The sequence below is a fragment of the Oncorhynchus masou genome, chromosome 19 (genome assembly GCF_036934945.1).
Source record: "Oncorhynchus masou masou isolate Uvic2021 chromosome 19, UVic_Omas_1.1, whole genome shotgun sequence".
Taxonomy (NCBI): Eukaryota; Metazoa; Chordata; class Actinopteri; order Salmoniformes; family Salmonidae; genus Oncorhynchus; species Oncorhynchus masou.
Genome location: NC_088230.1, coordinates 38,519,088 through 38,538,728, shown reverse-complemented (window position 1 = coordinate 38,538,728; position 19,641 = coordinate 38,519,088). Strand labels below are relative to the sequence as shown.

Below are 19,641 nucleotides of genomic sequence, written 5' to 3'. Positions count from 1 at the left end.
TCTCACTGTTGCGAGTCACATTCTAACAATATATTTGAAGAAGGCTACTTTAATTATTGTCCATTGTCCATTTTTTGGGGGGGGGGGGGGGGCAGTTACAAAAGATAAATATTTACCCTTGTTGTTGTTGTTGTTTATCTGTTACTGCACTGTTTTGTCCTTTCCCAGGCAACCAACCTGATGTCCAGCTTGGCTCCTACTAAATTGGTGACATGGGGAGACACCAAGCCCCCAGATACTGGTTACGTGTCCACGGCTCCTCCAGTCACCCCCAAGACTGTCGACTATGGACATGGACATGGTAAGGAGAGAAATGAGGAGCAGGGTATGGGGGGGGGGGGGGGGGGGTCATTTTCCATTTTGTAATTCCAGTCAATTCAGAAAGTGAACTAAATTCCAGTTACAATTTCAGATGTTCTTAATTTTAAAAGCAATGTAGAGAATTTGGAATTTCAGTGTACTTCCTGAATTGAATGGAATTTATATTTCTCCCTCTCTATGTCTCTGTCTCTCTCTCTCTGTCTCTCTGTCTCTCTCTCTCTGTCTCTCTGTCTCTCTCTCTCTGTCTCTCTCTCTCTGTCTCTCTGTCTCTCTCTCTCTGTCTATGTCTCTCTCTCTATGTCTCTCTCTCTATGTCTCTGTCTCTCTCTCTATGTCTCTCTCTCTATGTCTCTCTCTCTGTCTCTCTATGTCTCTCTCTCTATGTCTCTCTCTCTATGTCTCTCTCTCTATGTCTCTCTCTATGTCTCTCTATGTCTCTCTCTCTATGTCTCTCTATGTCTCTCTCTCTATGTCTGTCTCTCTGTCTGTCTCTGTCTGTCTCTCTCTGTCTCTGTCTCTCTCTCTATGTCTCTGTCTCTCTCTCTATGTCTCTGTCTCTCTCTCTGTGTCTGTCTCTCTATGTGTCTGTCTCTGTCTCTGTCTCTCTCTCTCTATGCCTCTGTCTCTCTGTCTCTCTCTCTCTCTCTATGTCTCTCTGTCTCTCAGACCTTGGTGCTGCCACGGTGGAGCGGATCTCTTACGGTGAAAGGATTGTGTTGAGACCCGATCCCTTACTTGACAGAGAGAGAGAGAGGAGCTATGAAAAAGGTAAGTTGATATTAATTCTTTTGGATGGTGATCATTTTTTGAGACTCCGTAGCAGCTAATACTAGTTTTATTTATTTATTTATATTTTTTAAACATATTTTAGTTGAACACACTGTCCATCTGAATAAGGTCTGCTAGGTCACTAAAAATATAAATGTTATGCGTTACTATCAACAGTGGCTTAGGAAAAATATATGAACCCTCCTTATGTCAAGCTGTTGATCCGTTGCTGAAGCTTGCAACGTCAAGGGTGCGATTCCCACTTGGAAATGTCTGCTAAATGGTAGATATTATTGTTGTCATACCGATATCCTCCTTTCCCTTATAGAACAACTGGGCCCCCTGAGAGACCCCTACCACAGAGACCTGTACTACGACAGACGACCGGTGGACCCCTACATGGAGCGTAGGGAGTACAGCAGGGAGAGGGAGATGTACAGAGAAAAAGCTCCCATGGACTTTGAAAGAGAACCATACGAGAGGGACCGCTATCCGCCTCGAGATGAGAGGTATACCCAGTTCCGTTGTAGGAGGGTTTGAGCTATCTGGTTCCGATTTAAAAGGGTTTGAGCTTAGAAATAGAAACACTGATCAATCAATCAAATATTTTCATAAAGCCCTTTTTACCTCGGTATTATACCACACTGTGACTAGTCCAGCTGGTATTATATCACACTGTGACTAGTCCAGCTGGTATTATATCACACTGTGACTAGTTCAGCTTGTATTATATCACACTGTTACTAGTCCAGATGGTATTATACCACACTGTGACTAGTTCAGCTGGTATTATATCACACTGTGACTAGTCCATCTGGTATTATATCACACTGTGTTACTGTGACTAGTCCAGCTGGTATTATATCACACTGTGACTAGTCCAGCTGGTATTATATCACACTGTGACTAGTCCAGATGGTATTATATCACACTGTGACTAGTCCAGCTAGTATTATACCACACTGTGACTAGTCCAGATGGTATTATATCACACTGTGACTAGTCCAGCTAGTATTATACCACACTGTGACTAGTCCAGATGGTATTATATCACACTGTGACTAGTCCAGCTAGTATTATATCACACTGTGACTAGTCCAGATGGTATTATATCACACTGTGACTAGTCCAGATGGTATTATATCACACTGTGTTACTGTGACTAGTCCAGCTGGTATTATATCACACTGTGTTACTGTGACTAGTCCAGCTAGTATTATATCACACTCTGACTAGTTCAGCTGGTATTATATCACACTGTGACTAGTTCAGCTGGTATTATATCACACTGTGACTAGTTCAGCTGGTATTATATCACACTGTGACTAGTCCAGCTAGTATTATATCACACTGTGACTAGTCCAGATGGTATTATATCCCACTGTGACTAGTCCAGCTAGTATTATATCACACTGTGACTAGTCCAGCTAGTATTATATCACACTGTGACTAGTCCATCTGGTATTATATCACACTGTGTTACTGTGACTAGTCCATCTGGTATTATATCACACTGTGACTAGTCCAGCTGGTATTATATCACACTGTGACTAGTCCAGATGGTATTATATCACACTGTGACTAGTCCAGCTGGTATTATATCACACTGTGACTAGTCCAGCTGGTATTATATCACACTGTGACTAGTCCAGATGGTATTATATCACACTGTGACTAGTCCAGCTGGTATTATACCACACTGTGACTAGTCCAGCTGGTATTATATCACACTGTGACTAGTTCAGATGGTATTATATCACACTGTGACTAGTCCATCTGGTATTATATCACACTGTGACTAGTCCAGCTGGTATTATATCACACTGTGACTAGTTCAGCTGGTATTATATCACACTGTGACTAGTCCATCTGGTATTATATCACACTGTGACTAGTCCAGCTGGTATTATATCACACTGTGTTACTGTGACTAGTCCATCTAGTATTATATCACACTGTGACTAGTTCAGCTGGTATTATATCACACTGTGACTAGTCCAGCTGGTATTATATCACACTGTGACTAGTCCAGATGGTATTATACCACACTGTTACTAGTCCAGACTAGTTCAGCTGGTATTATATCACACTGTGACTAGTCCAGCTGGTATTATATCACACTGTGACTGTCCAGATGTATTATATCACACTGTGACTAGTCCAGCTGGTATTATATCACACTGTGACTAGTCCAGATGGTATTATATCACACTGTGACTAGTCCAGCTGGTATTATATCACACTGTGACTAGTCCAGCTGGTATTATATCACACTGTGACTAGTCCAGCTGGTATTATATCACACTGTGACTAGTCCAGATGGTATTATACCACACTGTTACTAGTCCAGATGGTATTATATCACACTGTGACTAGTCCAGCTGGTATTATATCACACTGTGACTAGTCCAGCTGGTATTATATCACACTGTGTTACTGTGACTAGTCCAGCTGGTATTATATCACACTGTGACTAGTCCAGCTGGTATTATATCACACTGTGACTAGTCCAGCTGGTATTATATCACACTGTGTTACTGTGACTAGTCCAGCTGGTATTATATCACACTGTGACTAGTCCAGATGGTATTATATCACACTGTGACTAGTCCAGATGGTATTATATCACACTGTCCAGATGGTATTATATCACACTGTGTTACTGTGACTAGTCCATCTGGTATTATATCACACTGTGACTAGTCCAGCTGGTATTATATCACACTGTGACTAGTCCAGCTGGTATTATATCACACTGTGTTACTGTGACTAGTCCAGCTGGTATTATATCACACTGTGACTAGTCCAGATGGTATTATATCACACTGTGTTACTGTGACTAGTCCATCTGGTATTATATCACACTGTGACTAGTCCAGCTGGTATTATATCACACTGTGACTAGTCCAGATGGTATTATATCACACTGTGACTAGTCCAGATGGTATTATATCACACTGTGACTAGTCCAGATGGTATTATATCACACTGTGACTAGTCCAGCTGGTATTATATCACACTGTGTTACTGTGACTAGTTCAGCTGGTATTATATCACACTGTGACTAGTCCAGATGGTATTATATCACACTGTGACTAGTCCAGATGGTATTATATCACACTGTGACTAGTCCAGCTGGTATTATATCACACTGTGACTAGTCCAGCTGTATTATATCTTGTGACTAGTCCAGCTGGTATTATATCACACTGTGACTTCCAGCTGGTATTATATCACACTGTGACTATCCAGCTGGTATTATATCACACTGTGACTAGTCAGCTGGTATTATATCACACTGTGTTACTGTGACTAGTCCTGGTATTATATCACACTGTGTTACTGGGTATTATATCACACTGTGACTAGTCCAGCTGGTATTATATCACACTGTGACTAGTCCAGCTGGTATTATATCACACTGTGACTAGTCCAGCTGGTATTATATCACACTGTGACTAGTTCGCTGGTATTATATCACACTGTGACTAGTTCAGCTGGTATTATATCACACTGTGACTACTGTGACTAGTCCAGATGGTATTATATCACACTGTGACTAGTTCAGCTGGTATTATATCACACTGTGACTAGTCAGATGGTAATGTCACACTGTGACTAGTCCAGACTGGTATTATATCACACTGTGACTAGTCCAGCTGGTATTATATCACACTGTGACTAGTCCAGAAGCTGGTATTATATCACACTGTGACTAGTCGTCCATGGTATTATATCACACTGTGTACTAGTCCAGCTATTATATCACACTGTGACTAGTCCAGATGGTATTATATCACACTGTGACTAGTCCAGCTGGTATTATATCACACTGTGACTAGTCCAGCTGGTATTATATCACACTGTGACTAGTCCAGATGGTATTATATCACACTGTGTTTGTGACTGTCCAGCTGGTATTATATCACACTGTGACTAGTCCAGCTGGTATTATATCACACTGTGACTAGTCCAGATGGTTTTATATCACACTGTTGTGACTAGTTCAGCTGGTATTATATCACACTGTGACTAGTCTCAGCTGGTATTATATCACACTGTGTTACTTTCAGCTGGTATTATATCACACTGTGACTAGTTCAGCTGGTATTATTATATCACACTGTGACTAGTCAGATGGTATTATATCACACTGTGACTAGTCCAGCTGGTATTATATCACACTGTGACTAGTCCAGATGGTATTATATCACACTGTGACTAGTCCAGCTGGTATTATATCCACTCGGTCAATACTGTGACTAGTCCAGCTGGTATTATATCACACTGTGACTAGTCCAGCTGTGAGTTCATTATATATCACACTGTGACTAGTCCAGCTGTGTAGTTATATATCACACTGTGACTAGTCCAGCTGGTATTATATCACACTGTGTTACTGTGACTAGTCAGCTGGTATTATATCACACTGTGACTAGTCCAGCTGGTACATTATATCACACTGTGTTCTAGTTCAGCTGGTATTATATCACACTGTGACTAGTCCAGCTGGTATGTGATATCACACTGTGACTAGTCCAGCTGGTATTATATCACACTGTGTTACTGTGACTAGTCCAGCTGGTATTATATCACACTGTGACTAGTCCAGCTGGTATTATATCACACTGTGACTAGTCCAGCTGGTATTATATCACACTGTGACTAGTCCAGCTGTGTTATTCATTTCACACTGTGACTAGTCCAGCTGGATTATATCACACTGTGACTAGTCCAGCTGGTATTATATCACACTGTGTTACTGTGACTAGTCCAGCTGGTATTATATCCTATATCACACTGTGTAAAGCTGGTATAGTCTGTAACATAATGCACTACTAGTCCAGCTTGTATTATATCACACTGTTACTAGTCCAGTGGTATTATATCACACTGTGTTACTGTGACTAGTTCAGCTGGTATTATATCACACTGTGACTAGTCCAGCTGGTGTTATATCACACTGTGACTAGTCCAGCTGGTATTATATCACACTGTGACTAGTCCAGCTGGTATTATATCACACTGTGACTAGTTCAGCTGGTATTATATCACACTGTGACTAGTTCAGCTGGTATTATATCACACTGTGACTAGTCCAGCTGGTATTATATCACACTGTGACTAGTCCAGCTGGTATTATATCACACTGTGACTAGTCCAGCTGTATTATATCACACTGTGACTAGTCCAGCTGGTATTATATCACACTGTGACTAGTCCAGCTGGTATTATATCACACTGTGACTAGTCCAGCTGGTATTATATCACACTGTGACTAGTCCAGCTGGTATTATATCACACTGTGACTAGTCCAGCTGGTCCAGTATTATATCACACTGTGACTAGTCCAGCTGGTATTATATCACACTGTGCTGTGACTAGTCCAGCTGGTATTATATCACACTGTGTTACTGTGACTAGTCCAGCTGGTATTATCATCTACCACTGTCACTGTGACTAGTCCAGCTGGTATTATATCACACTGTGACTAGTCCAGCTGGTATTATATCACACTGTGACTAGTCCAGCTGGTATTATATCACACTGTGTTACTGTGACTAGTCCAGCTGGTATTATATCACACTGTGACCAGTTCAGCTGGTATTATATCACACTGTGTTACTGTGACTAGTCCAGCTGGTATTATATCACACTGTGACTAGTTCAGCTGGTATTATATCACACTGTGACTAGTCCAGCTGGTATTATATCACACTGTGACTAGTTCAGCTGGTATTATATCACACTGTGACTAGTTCAGCTGGTATTATATCACACTGTGTTACTGTGACTAGTTCAGCTGGTATTATATCACACTGTGACTAGTCCAGATGGTATTATATCACACTGTGACTAGTTCAGCTGGTATTATATCACACTGTGACTAGTCCAGATGGTATTATATCACACTGTGACTAGTCCAGATGGTATTATATCACACTGTGACTAGTCCAGCTGGTATTATATCACACTGTGACTAGTCCAGCTGGTATTATATCACACTGTGACTAGTCCAGATGGTATTATATCACACTGTGACTAGTCCAGCTGGTATTATATCACACTGTGACTAGTCCAGCTGGTATTATATCACACTGTGTTACTGTGACTAGTCCAGCTGGTATTATATCACACTGTGACTAGTCCAGCTGGTATTATATCACACTGTGACTAGTCCAGCTGGTATTATATCACACTGTCCAGCTGGTATTATATCACACTGTGACTAGTTCAGCTGGTATTATATCACACTGTGACTAGTTCAGCTGGTATTATATCACACTGTGACTAGTCCAGATGGTATTATATCACACTGTGACTAGTTCAGCTGGTATTATATCACACTGTGACTAGTCCAGCTGGTATTATATCACACTGTGACTAGTCCAGATGGTATTATATCACACTGTGACTAGTCCAGCTGGTATTATATCACACTGTGACTAGTCCAGCTCCAGGTATTATATCACACTGTGACTAGTCCAGCTGGTATTATATCAGCACTGTGTTACTGTGACTAGTCCAGCTGGTATTATATCACACTGTGACTAGTCCAGCTGGTATTATATCACACTGTGACTAGTTCAGCTGGTATTATATCACACTGTGACTAGTCCAGATGGTATTATATCACACTGTGACTAGTTCAGCTAGTGTTGGACCAGTCTGGTATTATATCACACTGTGTTACTGTGACTAGTCCAGCTGGTATTATATCACACTGTGACTAGTCCAGCTGGTATTATATCACACTGTGACTAGTCCAGCTGGTATTATATCACACTGTGACTAGTCCAGATGGTATTATATCACACTGTGACTAGTCCAGCTGGTATTATATCACACTGTGACTAGTCCAGCTGGTATTATATCACACTGTGTTACTGGTATTATATCTGTGACTAGTCCAGCTGGTATTATATCACACTGTGTTACTGTGACTAGTCCAGCTGGTATTATATCACACTGTGACTAGTCCAGCTGGTATTATATCACACTGTGACTAGTCCAGCTGGTATTATATCACACTGTGTAGTCCACTGTATTATATCACACTGTGACTAGTCCAGCTGGTATTATATCACACTGTGACTAGTCCAGCTGGTATTATATCACACTGTGACTAGTCCAGCTGGTATTATATCACACTGTGACTAGTTCAGCTGGTATTATATCACACTGTGACTAGTTCAGCTGGTATTATATCACACTGTGACTAGTCCAGCTGGTATTATATCACACTGTGACTAGTCCAGCTGGTATTATATCACACTGTGACTAGTCCAGCTGGTATTATATCACACTGTGACTAGTCCAGCTGGTATTATATCACACTGTGACTAGTCCAGCTGGTATTATATCACACTGTGACTAGTCCAGCTGGTATTATATCACACTGTGACTAGTCCAGCTAGCTGGTATTATATCACACTGTGACTAGTCCAGCTGGTATTATATCACACTGTGACTAGTCCAGCTGGTATTATATCACACTGTGTTACTGTGACTAGTCCAGCTGGTATTATATCACACTGTGTTAGCTGTATTATATCTAGTCCAGATGGTATTATATCACACTGTCACTGTGACTAGTCCAGCTGGTATTATATCACACTGTGACTAGTCCAGCTGGTATTATATCACACTGTGACTAGTTCAGATGGTATTATATCACACTGTGTTACTAGACTCCAGCTGGTATTATATCACACTGTGACTAGTCCAGCTGGTATTATATCACACTGTGTTATATCTGTGACTAGTCCATCTGGTATTATATCACACTGTGACTAGTCCAGCTGGTATTATATCACACTGTGACTAGTCCAGCTGGTATTATATCACACTGTGACTAGTCCAGCTGGTATTATATCACACTGTGACTAGTTCAGCTGGTATTATATCACACTGTGACTAGTTCAGCTGGTATTATATCACACTGTGACTAGTCCAGATGGTATTATATCACACTGTGACTAGTTCAGCTGGTATTATATCACACTGTGACTAGTCCAGATGGTATATATATCACACTGTGACTAGTCCAGATGGTATTATATCACACTGTGACTAGTCCAGCTGGTATTATATCACACTGTGACTAGTCCAGCTGGTATTATATCACACTGTGACTAGTCCAGCTGGTATTATATCACACTGTGACTAGTCCAGATGGTATTATATCACACTGTGACTAGTCCAGGTATTATATCACACTGTGACTGTGACTAGTCCAGCTGGTATTATATCACACTGTGACTAGTCCAGATGGTATTATATCACACTGTGACTAGTCCAGCTGGTATTATATCACACTGTGACTAGTTCAGCTGGTATTATATCACACTGTGACTAGTTCAGCTGGTATTATATCACACTGTGTTACTAGTCCAGATCCCGCTGTATTATATCACACTGTGACTAGTTCAGCTGGTATTATATCACACTGTGACTAGTCCAGCTGGTATTATATCACACTGTGACTAGTCCACTAGTCCATGGTATTATATCACACTGTGACTAGTCCAGCTAGTATTATATCACACTGTGACTAGTCCAGCTGGTATTATATCACACTGTGTTACTGTGACTAGTCCAGCTGGTATTATATCACACTGTTACTAGTCCAGCTGGTATTATATCACACTGTGTTACTGTGACTAGTTCAGCTGGTATTATATCACACTGTTACTAGTCCAGCTGGTATTATATCACACTGTGACTAGTCCAGATGGTATTATATCACACTGTGACTAGTCCAGCTGGTATTATATCACACTGTGACTAGTCCAGCTGGTATTATATCACACTGTGACTAGTCCAGCTGGTATTATATCACACTGTGACTATTCTGGCTGGTTGGTGTAGCCTTGTGATTATTGCCTTCTCCAGGGCCCACTCTAAAACTCTTCATAAATAGGTATCCAGATGTGCAGTGTTCTGATCTTGTCTACCTGTCCAGACCACCCCCCGGCCATCCTCCACCTCGCCCGGGCTTCAGGGAGAGGGACATGAGGGAGGGCAGCCGGACCAGTAGAGATGGAGAGGAACCTTATGGAAGGCCTGGGGGTTATGACAGACCTCCGTACGAGCGTGGGCCAGAGCGTGGGCCTGAGCGTGGGCCTGAGCGCTTCGATCAGGGTGCTTCACCATACGGTAAGTCGGTCTCGAACAGACATGGTGCAATGCAAATGTCTCTGTATGTGAGTGGGACTGATTTGTACACAGAAAAAAAATTACAACTGTCCAAAAGAGAAGTCTCTGAAGCTACCAGGCCTTCAGAAAGTGTTCATACCCCGTACCTTATTCCACATTTTGTTTTTACAACCTGAATTCAAAATGTGTATAATTTTGTTTTTGACTGCTCCTACCCATCTACACACAATACTCCATAATGATGAAATGAAAACATGTTTTTAGAAAATGTTGCTCATTTATTGAAAATTTAAATATCTCATTTACTTAAGTATTTATTTATTTTATTTTACCTTTATTTAACTAGGCAAATCAGTTAAGAAAAAATTCTTATTTTCAATGACGGCCTGGGAACAGTGGGTTAACTGCCCGTTCAGGGGCAGAACGACAGATTTGTACCTTGTCAGTTCGGAGATTTGAACTTGCAACCTTTCGGTTACTAGTCCAACGCTCTAACCACTAGGCTATCCTCGAGTCAATACCCTGAGTCAATACTTTGTAGACACACATTTGGCAGCCATTACAGTTGAGTCTTTTATTGGGACGCCGCTAACAGATTTCCACTCCTGGAATGTGGAACATTTTCCCATTTGTTCTTTTCAAAAGGATTCAAGCTCTGTCTAATTGGTTGTTGATCATTTCTAGACAACCATTTTCAGGTCTTGCCATAGATGTTCAAGTCAAAATTGTAACTCGGCCACTCAGTGTAGATTTGGCCTTGTGTTTTAGGTTATTGTCCTGCTAAAAGGTGAATTCATTTCACCGTGTCTGGTGGATAGCAGACTGAACCAGGTTTTCCTCCGTTTCTTTTTTTTTTTTTTTTCTGAAAAACTCCTCAGTCCTAAACGATTACACGCATACCCATAACATAATGCAGCCATCACTATGCTTGAAAATATCAAGTGTTAAAAAGTTGATTGCTTTGCCACATTTTTTTGCAGTATTACTTTAGTGCCTTGTTGCAAACAGGATGCATGTTTTGGAATATTTGTGTTCTGTAAGGCTTCCTTCTTTTCACTCTGTGATTTAGGTTAGTATTGTGGAGTAACTACAATGTTGTTGATCCATCCTCAGTTTTCTCCTGTCACAGCCATTAAACTCTAGTAACTGTTTTAAAGTAGCCGTTTTGGGTCATGATGAAATCCCTGAGGTTTCCTTCCTCTCCGGCAACTGAGTTAGGAAGGACGCCTGTATGTTTGTAGTGACTGGGTGTATTGATACTCCATCCAAAGTATAATTAATAACTTCACCGTGCTCAAAGGGATATTCAATGTCTGCTTTTGTATATTTTTACCCATCTACCAATAGGCGCTATTCGCTTGGCATTGGAAAAACTGCCCTGGTCTTTGTGATTGAATCTGTGTTTGAAATTCACTGCCTGACTTGAGTTTTTTATTTTTTTATTTTTTTTATTTAACCTTTATTTAACCAGGTAGGCCAGTTGAGAACAAGTTCTCATTTGCAACTGCGACCTGGCCACGATAAAGCATAGCAGTGTAAAAAAAAAGGGAAAAAAGAGAGTCTATATACATTGTGTGCAAAAGGCATGAGGAGGTAGGCAATAATTACAATTTTGCAGATTAACACTGGAGTGATAAATGATCAGATGGTTATGTACAGGTAGAGATATTGGTGTGCAAAAGAGCAGAAAAGTAAATAAATATAAACAGTATGGGGATGAGGTAGGTAAGATTGGGTGGGCTATTTACCGATAGACTATGTACATCTGCAGCGTTCGGTTAGCTGCTCAGATAGCAGATGTTTGAAGTTGGTGAGGGAGATAAGTCTCCAACTTCAGCGATTTTATAATTCGTTCCAGTCACAGGCAGCAGAGTACTGGAACGAAAGGCGGCCAAATGAGGTGTTGGCTTTAGGGATGATCAATGAGATACACCTGCTGGAGCGCGTGCTACGGATGGGTGTTGCCATCGTGACCAGTGAACTGAGATAAGGCGGAGCTTTACCTAGCATGGACTTGTAGATGACCTGGAGCCAGTGGGTCTGGCGACGATTATGTAGCGAGGGCCAGCCGACTAGAGCATACAGGTCGCAGTGGTGGGTGATTATAAGGTGCTTTAGTAACAAAACGGATGGCACTGTGATAAACTGCATCCAGTTTGCTGAGTAGAGTGTTGGAAGCTATTTTGTAGATGACATCGCCGAAGTCGAGGATCTGTAGGATAGTCAGTTTTACTAGTTCAGTTTGGCGGCGTGAGTGAAGGAGGCTTTGTTGCGCAATAGAAAGCCGATTCTAGATTTGATTTTAGATTGGAGATGTTTGATATGAGTCTGGAAGGAGAGTTTACAGATGTATAGATGTATGTGTGGGGTACAGTTTTGTAAAACCTCCCTTATCTTTGTGGTTGAATGTGGGGTACAGAGATGAGGTAGTCATTACAAAAATCATGTTAAACACTATTGTTGCACACAGTGTCCATGCACCTTATTGTGCATATTATTAAGAACATTTTTGTATTTTATTTAGGCTTGCCATAAGAAAGGGGTTGAATACTTATTGACTCGAAGACATTTCAGCTTGTAATTTTTTTTTTTTTTGTAAAAAATAATGTATGTAGGCCAGTGACCAAACAATCTAAATTTAAACCATTTTAAAATTCAGGCTGTAACACAACAAAATTTTGTATTCGAGGGGCAGTGTGAATACTTTTGAAGGCATTTTATACGTATTAGTTTATTGGTAGAAAACAATCAAAATGGTATTTAATTAGGCATTAGTATATTAGTATGTCTGTCTTTTCATGTCGCTATTAGTTGTGAAGAAATGAAGAGAGTATTATATAGTATATATATAGTATAGTATTAGTATATTAGTAATATTAGTATTAGTAGTATTAGTAATATTAGTATATTAGTAATATTAGTATTAGTATATTAGTAATATTAGTAATATTAGTATTAGTATATTAGTAATATTAGTATTAGTATATTATTAGTATATAGTAATATTTAGTATTAGTATATTAGTATTAGTAATATTAGTATTAGTATATTAGTAATATTAGTATATAGTATATTAGTATTAGTATATTAGTAATATTAGTAGTATTAGTATATTAGTATTAGTATTAGTAATATTAGTATTAGTAGTATTAGTATATTAGGTATTATATTAGTATTAGTATATTAGTAATATTAGTATTAGTAATATTAGTATATTAGTATTAGTATATTAGTATTGGTAAAATTAGTATATTAGTAGTATTAGTAGTATTTAGTATTATATTAGTATATTAGTATTAGTAATAGTAATAGTATTAGTATTAGTATATTAGTATATTAGTATATTAGTATTTGTAGTATTAGTATTTGTATATTAGTATATTAGTAATATTAGTATTATTAGTATAGTATATTAGTATTATTATATTTAGTATTTAGTAATATTAGTATATTAGTAGTATATTAGTATATTAATTAGTATTATTATATTAGTATAGTATTAGTATATTAGTATTTAGTAGTATTAGTATATTAGTAATATTAGTATTATTAGTATATTAGTGTATTAGTATATAGTATTATTATTAGTATTAGTATTATATATTAGTATTATATTTAGTATATTAGTAATATTAGTATATTAGTATATTAGTAATATTAGTATATTATATTAGTAATATTAGTATATTAGTAATATTAGTAATATTAGTAGTATATTAGTGTATTAGTATATTAGTATATTAGTAAGTATTAGTAGTATTAGTATATTAGTAGTATTAGTATATTAGTATTAATAATATTAGTATATTAGTATTAATATTAGTATTAGTATTAGTATATTAGTATATATTAGTAGTATTAGTATATCAGTAGTATGTAGTAATATTAGTGTTATATATTAGTATTAGTATATTATTAGTATATATTTAGTATATTAGTAGTATTAGTATTAGTATATAGTATATTATAGTAGTATTAGTAATATTAGTATATTAGTATATTTATATATATATTAGTAGTATTAGTAATATTAGTATATTAGTATATAGTATATTAGTATTAGTATATAGTAGTATTAGTATATTAGTAGTATGAGTAATATTAGTGTTACTATATTAGTATTAGTATATTAGTAATATTAGTATATTATTAGTATTAGTAATATTAGTGTATTAGTAGTATTAGTAGTATTAGTATATTAGTAGTATGAGTAATATTAGTGTATTAGTATATTAGTAGTATGTAGTAATATTAGTATTAGTTAGTATATATTAGTATAGTAGTATATTAGTATTAGTAGTATAGTAATATTATAGTGTATTAGTATAGTATATTAGTAGTATTATTATTAGTAATATTAGTAGTATTATTAGTATATTAGTAGTATATTAGTAGTATTAGTATATTAGTGTTACTATATTAGTATTAGTATATTAGTAATATTAGTATATTAGTAGTATTAGTAGTATTAGTATATTAGTAGTATGAGTAATATTAGTGTTACTATATTAGTATTAGTATATTAGTAATATTAGTATATTAGTAGTATTAGTAGTATTAGTATATTAGTAGTATGAGTAATATTAGTGTTACTATATTAGTATTAGTATATTAGTATATTAGTATATTATTAGTATTAGTAATATTAGTGTATTAGTAGTATTAGTATATTAGTAATATTAGTATATTAGTAGTATTAGTAGTATTAGTATATTAGTAGTATGAGTAATATTAGTGTTACTATATTAGTATTAGTATATTAGTATATTAGTATTAGTATTTTAGTATATTAGTATTAGTAATATTAGTATTAGTAATATTAGTATTAGTAATATTAGTAATATTATTATTAGTAACAGTATTATCTGTTTATTTTTTCTACTGGCTGTCCCGTCCTGTTTCCAGGTGAACGGAGGAGTTACCCAGAAGAGAGAGGAGGCGGCCCCACGTCGTCCCACCCTCCTCCCCCACCGGCTGCTCCTCCTTCCAGGATCGAGAAGAAACCGGAGACCAAGAACGTGGAGGATCTTCTCAAACTACCAGGCCGAGACACTCGTCCAGAAAGGGTGCAAATAAATGGCTGCTCGCTCACTCACTCCTAATCACTTTACACTTCACCATAAATTATCCGTTATGTGATGATACTGTAGTGGCCAGATCCGTTATGTGATGATACTGTAGGTGCCATTAACAATTAAAGAATGTCTTCAAACATGGAAGGCTGGAGGCTAGATCAGGTGGGACCATTCTAGCCAATGAGAGGGCAGATAAACATTTGAACATTGGGTACAACTCCGATGTCACGTGTCCCAACTTTTATATAAGTACACTCGTAACAGCGTAAACATTACGAAACATCTATTCCATCATGTAGCAAATAAGTCATAAGAAAAAAAATGTTGTCGACCAAATTCGACACTCTCATTGACCTCCACACACACACACACACACACACAACAAAAAACCGCCTCGCTTGGTGAGCAGAAAGATGAACTGCGTCACCTGTGGATTTGGCCCTAGTTATCTTTTTTGGACAGCATTCGTAAATTATTCAGACACCTTCACATTTTTGTTACATTACAGCCTTTCTCTAAAAATGGATTACAAAAAATAATAATAATAAATCCTCATCAATCTGTACACAATACCCATATCATAAGTTGTGAAGGACTTCACAGGGTGATGAAAGTGCAAGGCGATGAGCTTGATGCTCCTTTCAAATCGAGGGTCTTATTCTGGGGACACGATCATCGATGCTCGGCTGCCGTTTGACAAATACAAATGATGGAACCTCCGTTCAGAAATTTACGCCGGTGGGTTTACATTTACATTTAAGTCATTTAGCAGACGCTCTTATCCAGAGCGACTTACAAATTGGTGAATTCACCTTCTGACATCCAGTGGAACAGCCACTTACAATAGTGCATCTAAATCATTTAAGGGGGGGGGGGAGAAGGATTACTTATCCTATCCTAGGTATTCCTGGAAGAGGTGGGGTTTCAGGTGTTTATACTTTTATAGTTTACCACTGCCAAAGACTTGGGATATGAGCAGGAATTATTTTGACAAATGACAGGAGTGGAATGTTAGTTAAAACGACTGGTGCCCAGACTACAGACGGGGGGGGTTCTGGGTTGAATCTGGACCCGCATCGGACAGCACATTGAACCCATAGAGATGATTCCACTCATCTTTGTATCTGTTCTCTTATAGTGTCTTTGACAGCATGAGCGGTGCCATTGAGTCAATTTTCTTCTTCCCGATTGGCTGATCCCTCCTGATGACCCGGTTGGACATGACTCCCAACAGGTTCATCAGGAGTGTTCAGCCAGTGAAGTTGAAGTCCCACCCAGTTGACTACATTAAAATGGTGGAAGCCCTCAATGGCGGTGTCCATGCTAATGTCGTTTTGGCCACTAAAGGCATCTATCACTCTCTGTTTGAAACCCCCGCCCACCTTGCCGTGTAGCACCGCCCACCTTGCCGTGTAGCACCGCCCACCTTGCCGTATAGTGTGTCCCCTGACTTAATTCACCAACTTCCTTATTCAATTCAATACAACTTTATTTACACTTCATTCACTTATTTTCTCATTCAATTTAATACATCTTTTCAAGATTAATTTAGGATTAAGTGTCTTGCTCATGGGCACATCGACTGATTTTTCACCTTGTCAGCTCGGGGATTTGAACCCCCAAAAGAATGTTTTTTGGTTACTGGCCCAATGCTCTTAACCGCTAAGCTACCTGTCCCTCTCAGGGACAAATAAGAAATGTGTTGCCAGGATAATAACATCCTCAATCCGTGAGGCCAATACAAGTACAACAGGAGTACACACATATCACATATCCCCCAGTATATTCCCAGATAATTGTCTGCTGCATGAGTGAGTTCCATAACTTCTATAATGGTGTTTTCTCAGATTGTCATCATAATGAGAGGCCTACCAGGAAGTGGTAAAAGTCATGTAGCCAAGCTGATACGGGTGAGTAGAACCTAAAGTTACCATTGTCTTGAGCTTTGCTTTTTCTGTTGTGGTAGTGTCGACTCATCTGGGATTTAATGGTATTTCCTGTCATGTGTTTCCTGTTGACCAGTAGCACAACTGGAAGGGAAGAGTATTGCTCTAAATCAGTGGTTCCCAACCTTTTTTTGGGGGGGGGTGTTCTGTACCCCTAAAACAGTTTGACCTGCCTGAAAGCACCACCTCATGCGCGTGCGACCGGCGTGATTCCTAAATTATGTGTCACCCATGTCATCGATCCTACGGCACACCGTTATTTGACCAACAGTCTTCAGTGCATCAGACTTATAAATCATAGGGTTGCCAGGACGAGCTAAAAAAGTTTGACCAATGAACACTCAAAACCAACCCAAAAAGGCCTGAAAAAAAACATTGGGCTAGTTTTCTTCACGGTAAGAGACGAGTTTCCATATTTAGACAATAAACCCGTTTTCCATAAAGTTATAGAGCCAATTGTAAGAAGGAATATCATAGTAACTTGTAATGACGTTGGAAGAAAAATCTGGTTTTCCATCAAAATAGTAATTATTCCGAGCTATGACATGACTTTATAAAGGAATTTAAAATGTGTCGTAATAAAGGAATTTAAAATGTCGTAATAAAGGAATTTAAAATGTGGCGTAATAAAGGAATTTAAAATGTGTCAATAGAAAAGATAATTCATCCTGATTAAACTCGCCAGATCATTTTGCGTCAATGGATGTCAATTTAACTCATTCTACTGCTATGATTAAGCAATAAGACACAACGGGGGGGTATGGCATATGGCCAATATACCATGGCTGAGGGCTGTTCTTAACCATGACGCAAAACGGAGCACCTGGATACAGCTGTTAGCTGTGGTATATGTGACCATAGACCAAAAACCCCGAGGTGCCTTATTGCTGTTTATAAACTGGTTACCAACGTAAGTAGAAAAGTAAACGCATATAGATCTTTTCTTTCATACCAGTGGTATATGGTCTGATATACCACGGCTTTCAGCCAATCAGCATTCAGGGCTCGAACCAGGTCTATAATCGTAAATAAATCCCGACAGGAAGAGTTTCAGTGATGAAAGTTGGACAGAGGATCTCAATCTCTGAGCAAGAAACACTTGGACGAGCTTAAACAATTTTCTAGCGATTGTGCCGTTACGATGTGCCAGATGTTAAGACTACAAACAGTTATAAATTGACCTATTTACGAGATTGACTTGTCATTTCAGACTAAAATCTGGATTTGTGATTGTAGTTCAACTTTGCTTAATAAAGGCAGGTAGCTGATAGTAGAGCCCCTGATTGGCCTACAGCTCATTTCATATAGTCTAGAGTAGCCTAGACAAGATGTAGGTGATATGTAAACTAAATGATTTAGCAGCTTGCTTAGTTAAAATTAACACATTTATTCAAATTAAATACATTTTTTATTGGTATTGTGTTCCTAGCTCCAACAGTGCAGTAATATCTAACAATTCACAACAATATACACAAATCTAAAATAAGAAATATAAATATTGGGACGAGCAACGAGTGGCATTGACTAAAATACAGTATATACATATGAGATGAGTAAAGCAGTATGTAAACATTATTAAAGTGACTAGTGTTCCATTATTAAAGTCCAACATGAAAAGCAAGGCGATTTTGAGGTAAGAAGTGCTCATTTCCCAATAGCCTGTTGGAATAGGCTACTGAGGATAGGGTCATAATTTCAATTGCTGAATTTCAATATTAATAATATGTGTATGAACTGAATATGCTTGTCAACAACAGCCAGTGTTAATTTATTTTAGTTTCCCTGGAGCCTAATCTGACTAGTTACCATTAATCCTAATCTGACTAGTTACCATTAATCCTAATCTGACTAGTTACCATTAATCCTAATCTGACTAGTTACCATGAATCCTAATCTGACTAGTTACCATTAATCCAATGCGTCCTAAAAACTGGTCGGTAATTGCAATATAGCTACACTACAACATTCTATAACAGCCATGTTAGAACCCCATTAACATGACACTACAACATTCTATAGCAGCCATGTTAGAACCCATTAACATGACACTACAACATTCTATAACAGCCATGTTAGAACACCATTAACATGACACTACAACATTCTATAACAGCCATGTTAGAACACCATTAACATGACACTACGACATTCTATAGCAGCCACATTAGAACCCCATTAACATGAAACTACAACATTCTATAACAGCCATGTTAGAACCCCATTAACATGAAACTACAACATTCTATAACAGCCATGTTAGAACCCCATTAACATGACACTGCAACATTCTATAACAGCCATGTTAGAACCCCATTAACATGACACTGCAGCATTCTATAGCAGCCATGTTAGAACCCCATTAACATGACACC

General features: G+C 38.1%; 1 protein-coding gene across 1 annotated transcript in view; it reads left to right on the top strand.

The window, feature by feature from the left end:
* LOC135506253 (YLP motif-containing protein 1-like) overlaps positions 1-19,641 on the top strand; it is a 74,829-nt gene that overhangs the window by 25,552 nt on the left and 29,636 nt on the right. The window contains 6 exon segments of the mRNA XM_064925775.1: positions 169-301; positions 988-1,089; positions 1,418-1,598; positions 10,055-10,248; positions 15,154-15,314; positions 17,171-17,233. Of these exon segments, the coding sequence (XP_064781847.1) occupies positions 169-301; positions 988-1,089; positions 1,418-1,598; positions 10,055-10,248; positions 15,154-15,314; positions 17,171-17,233 (834 nt within the window).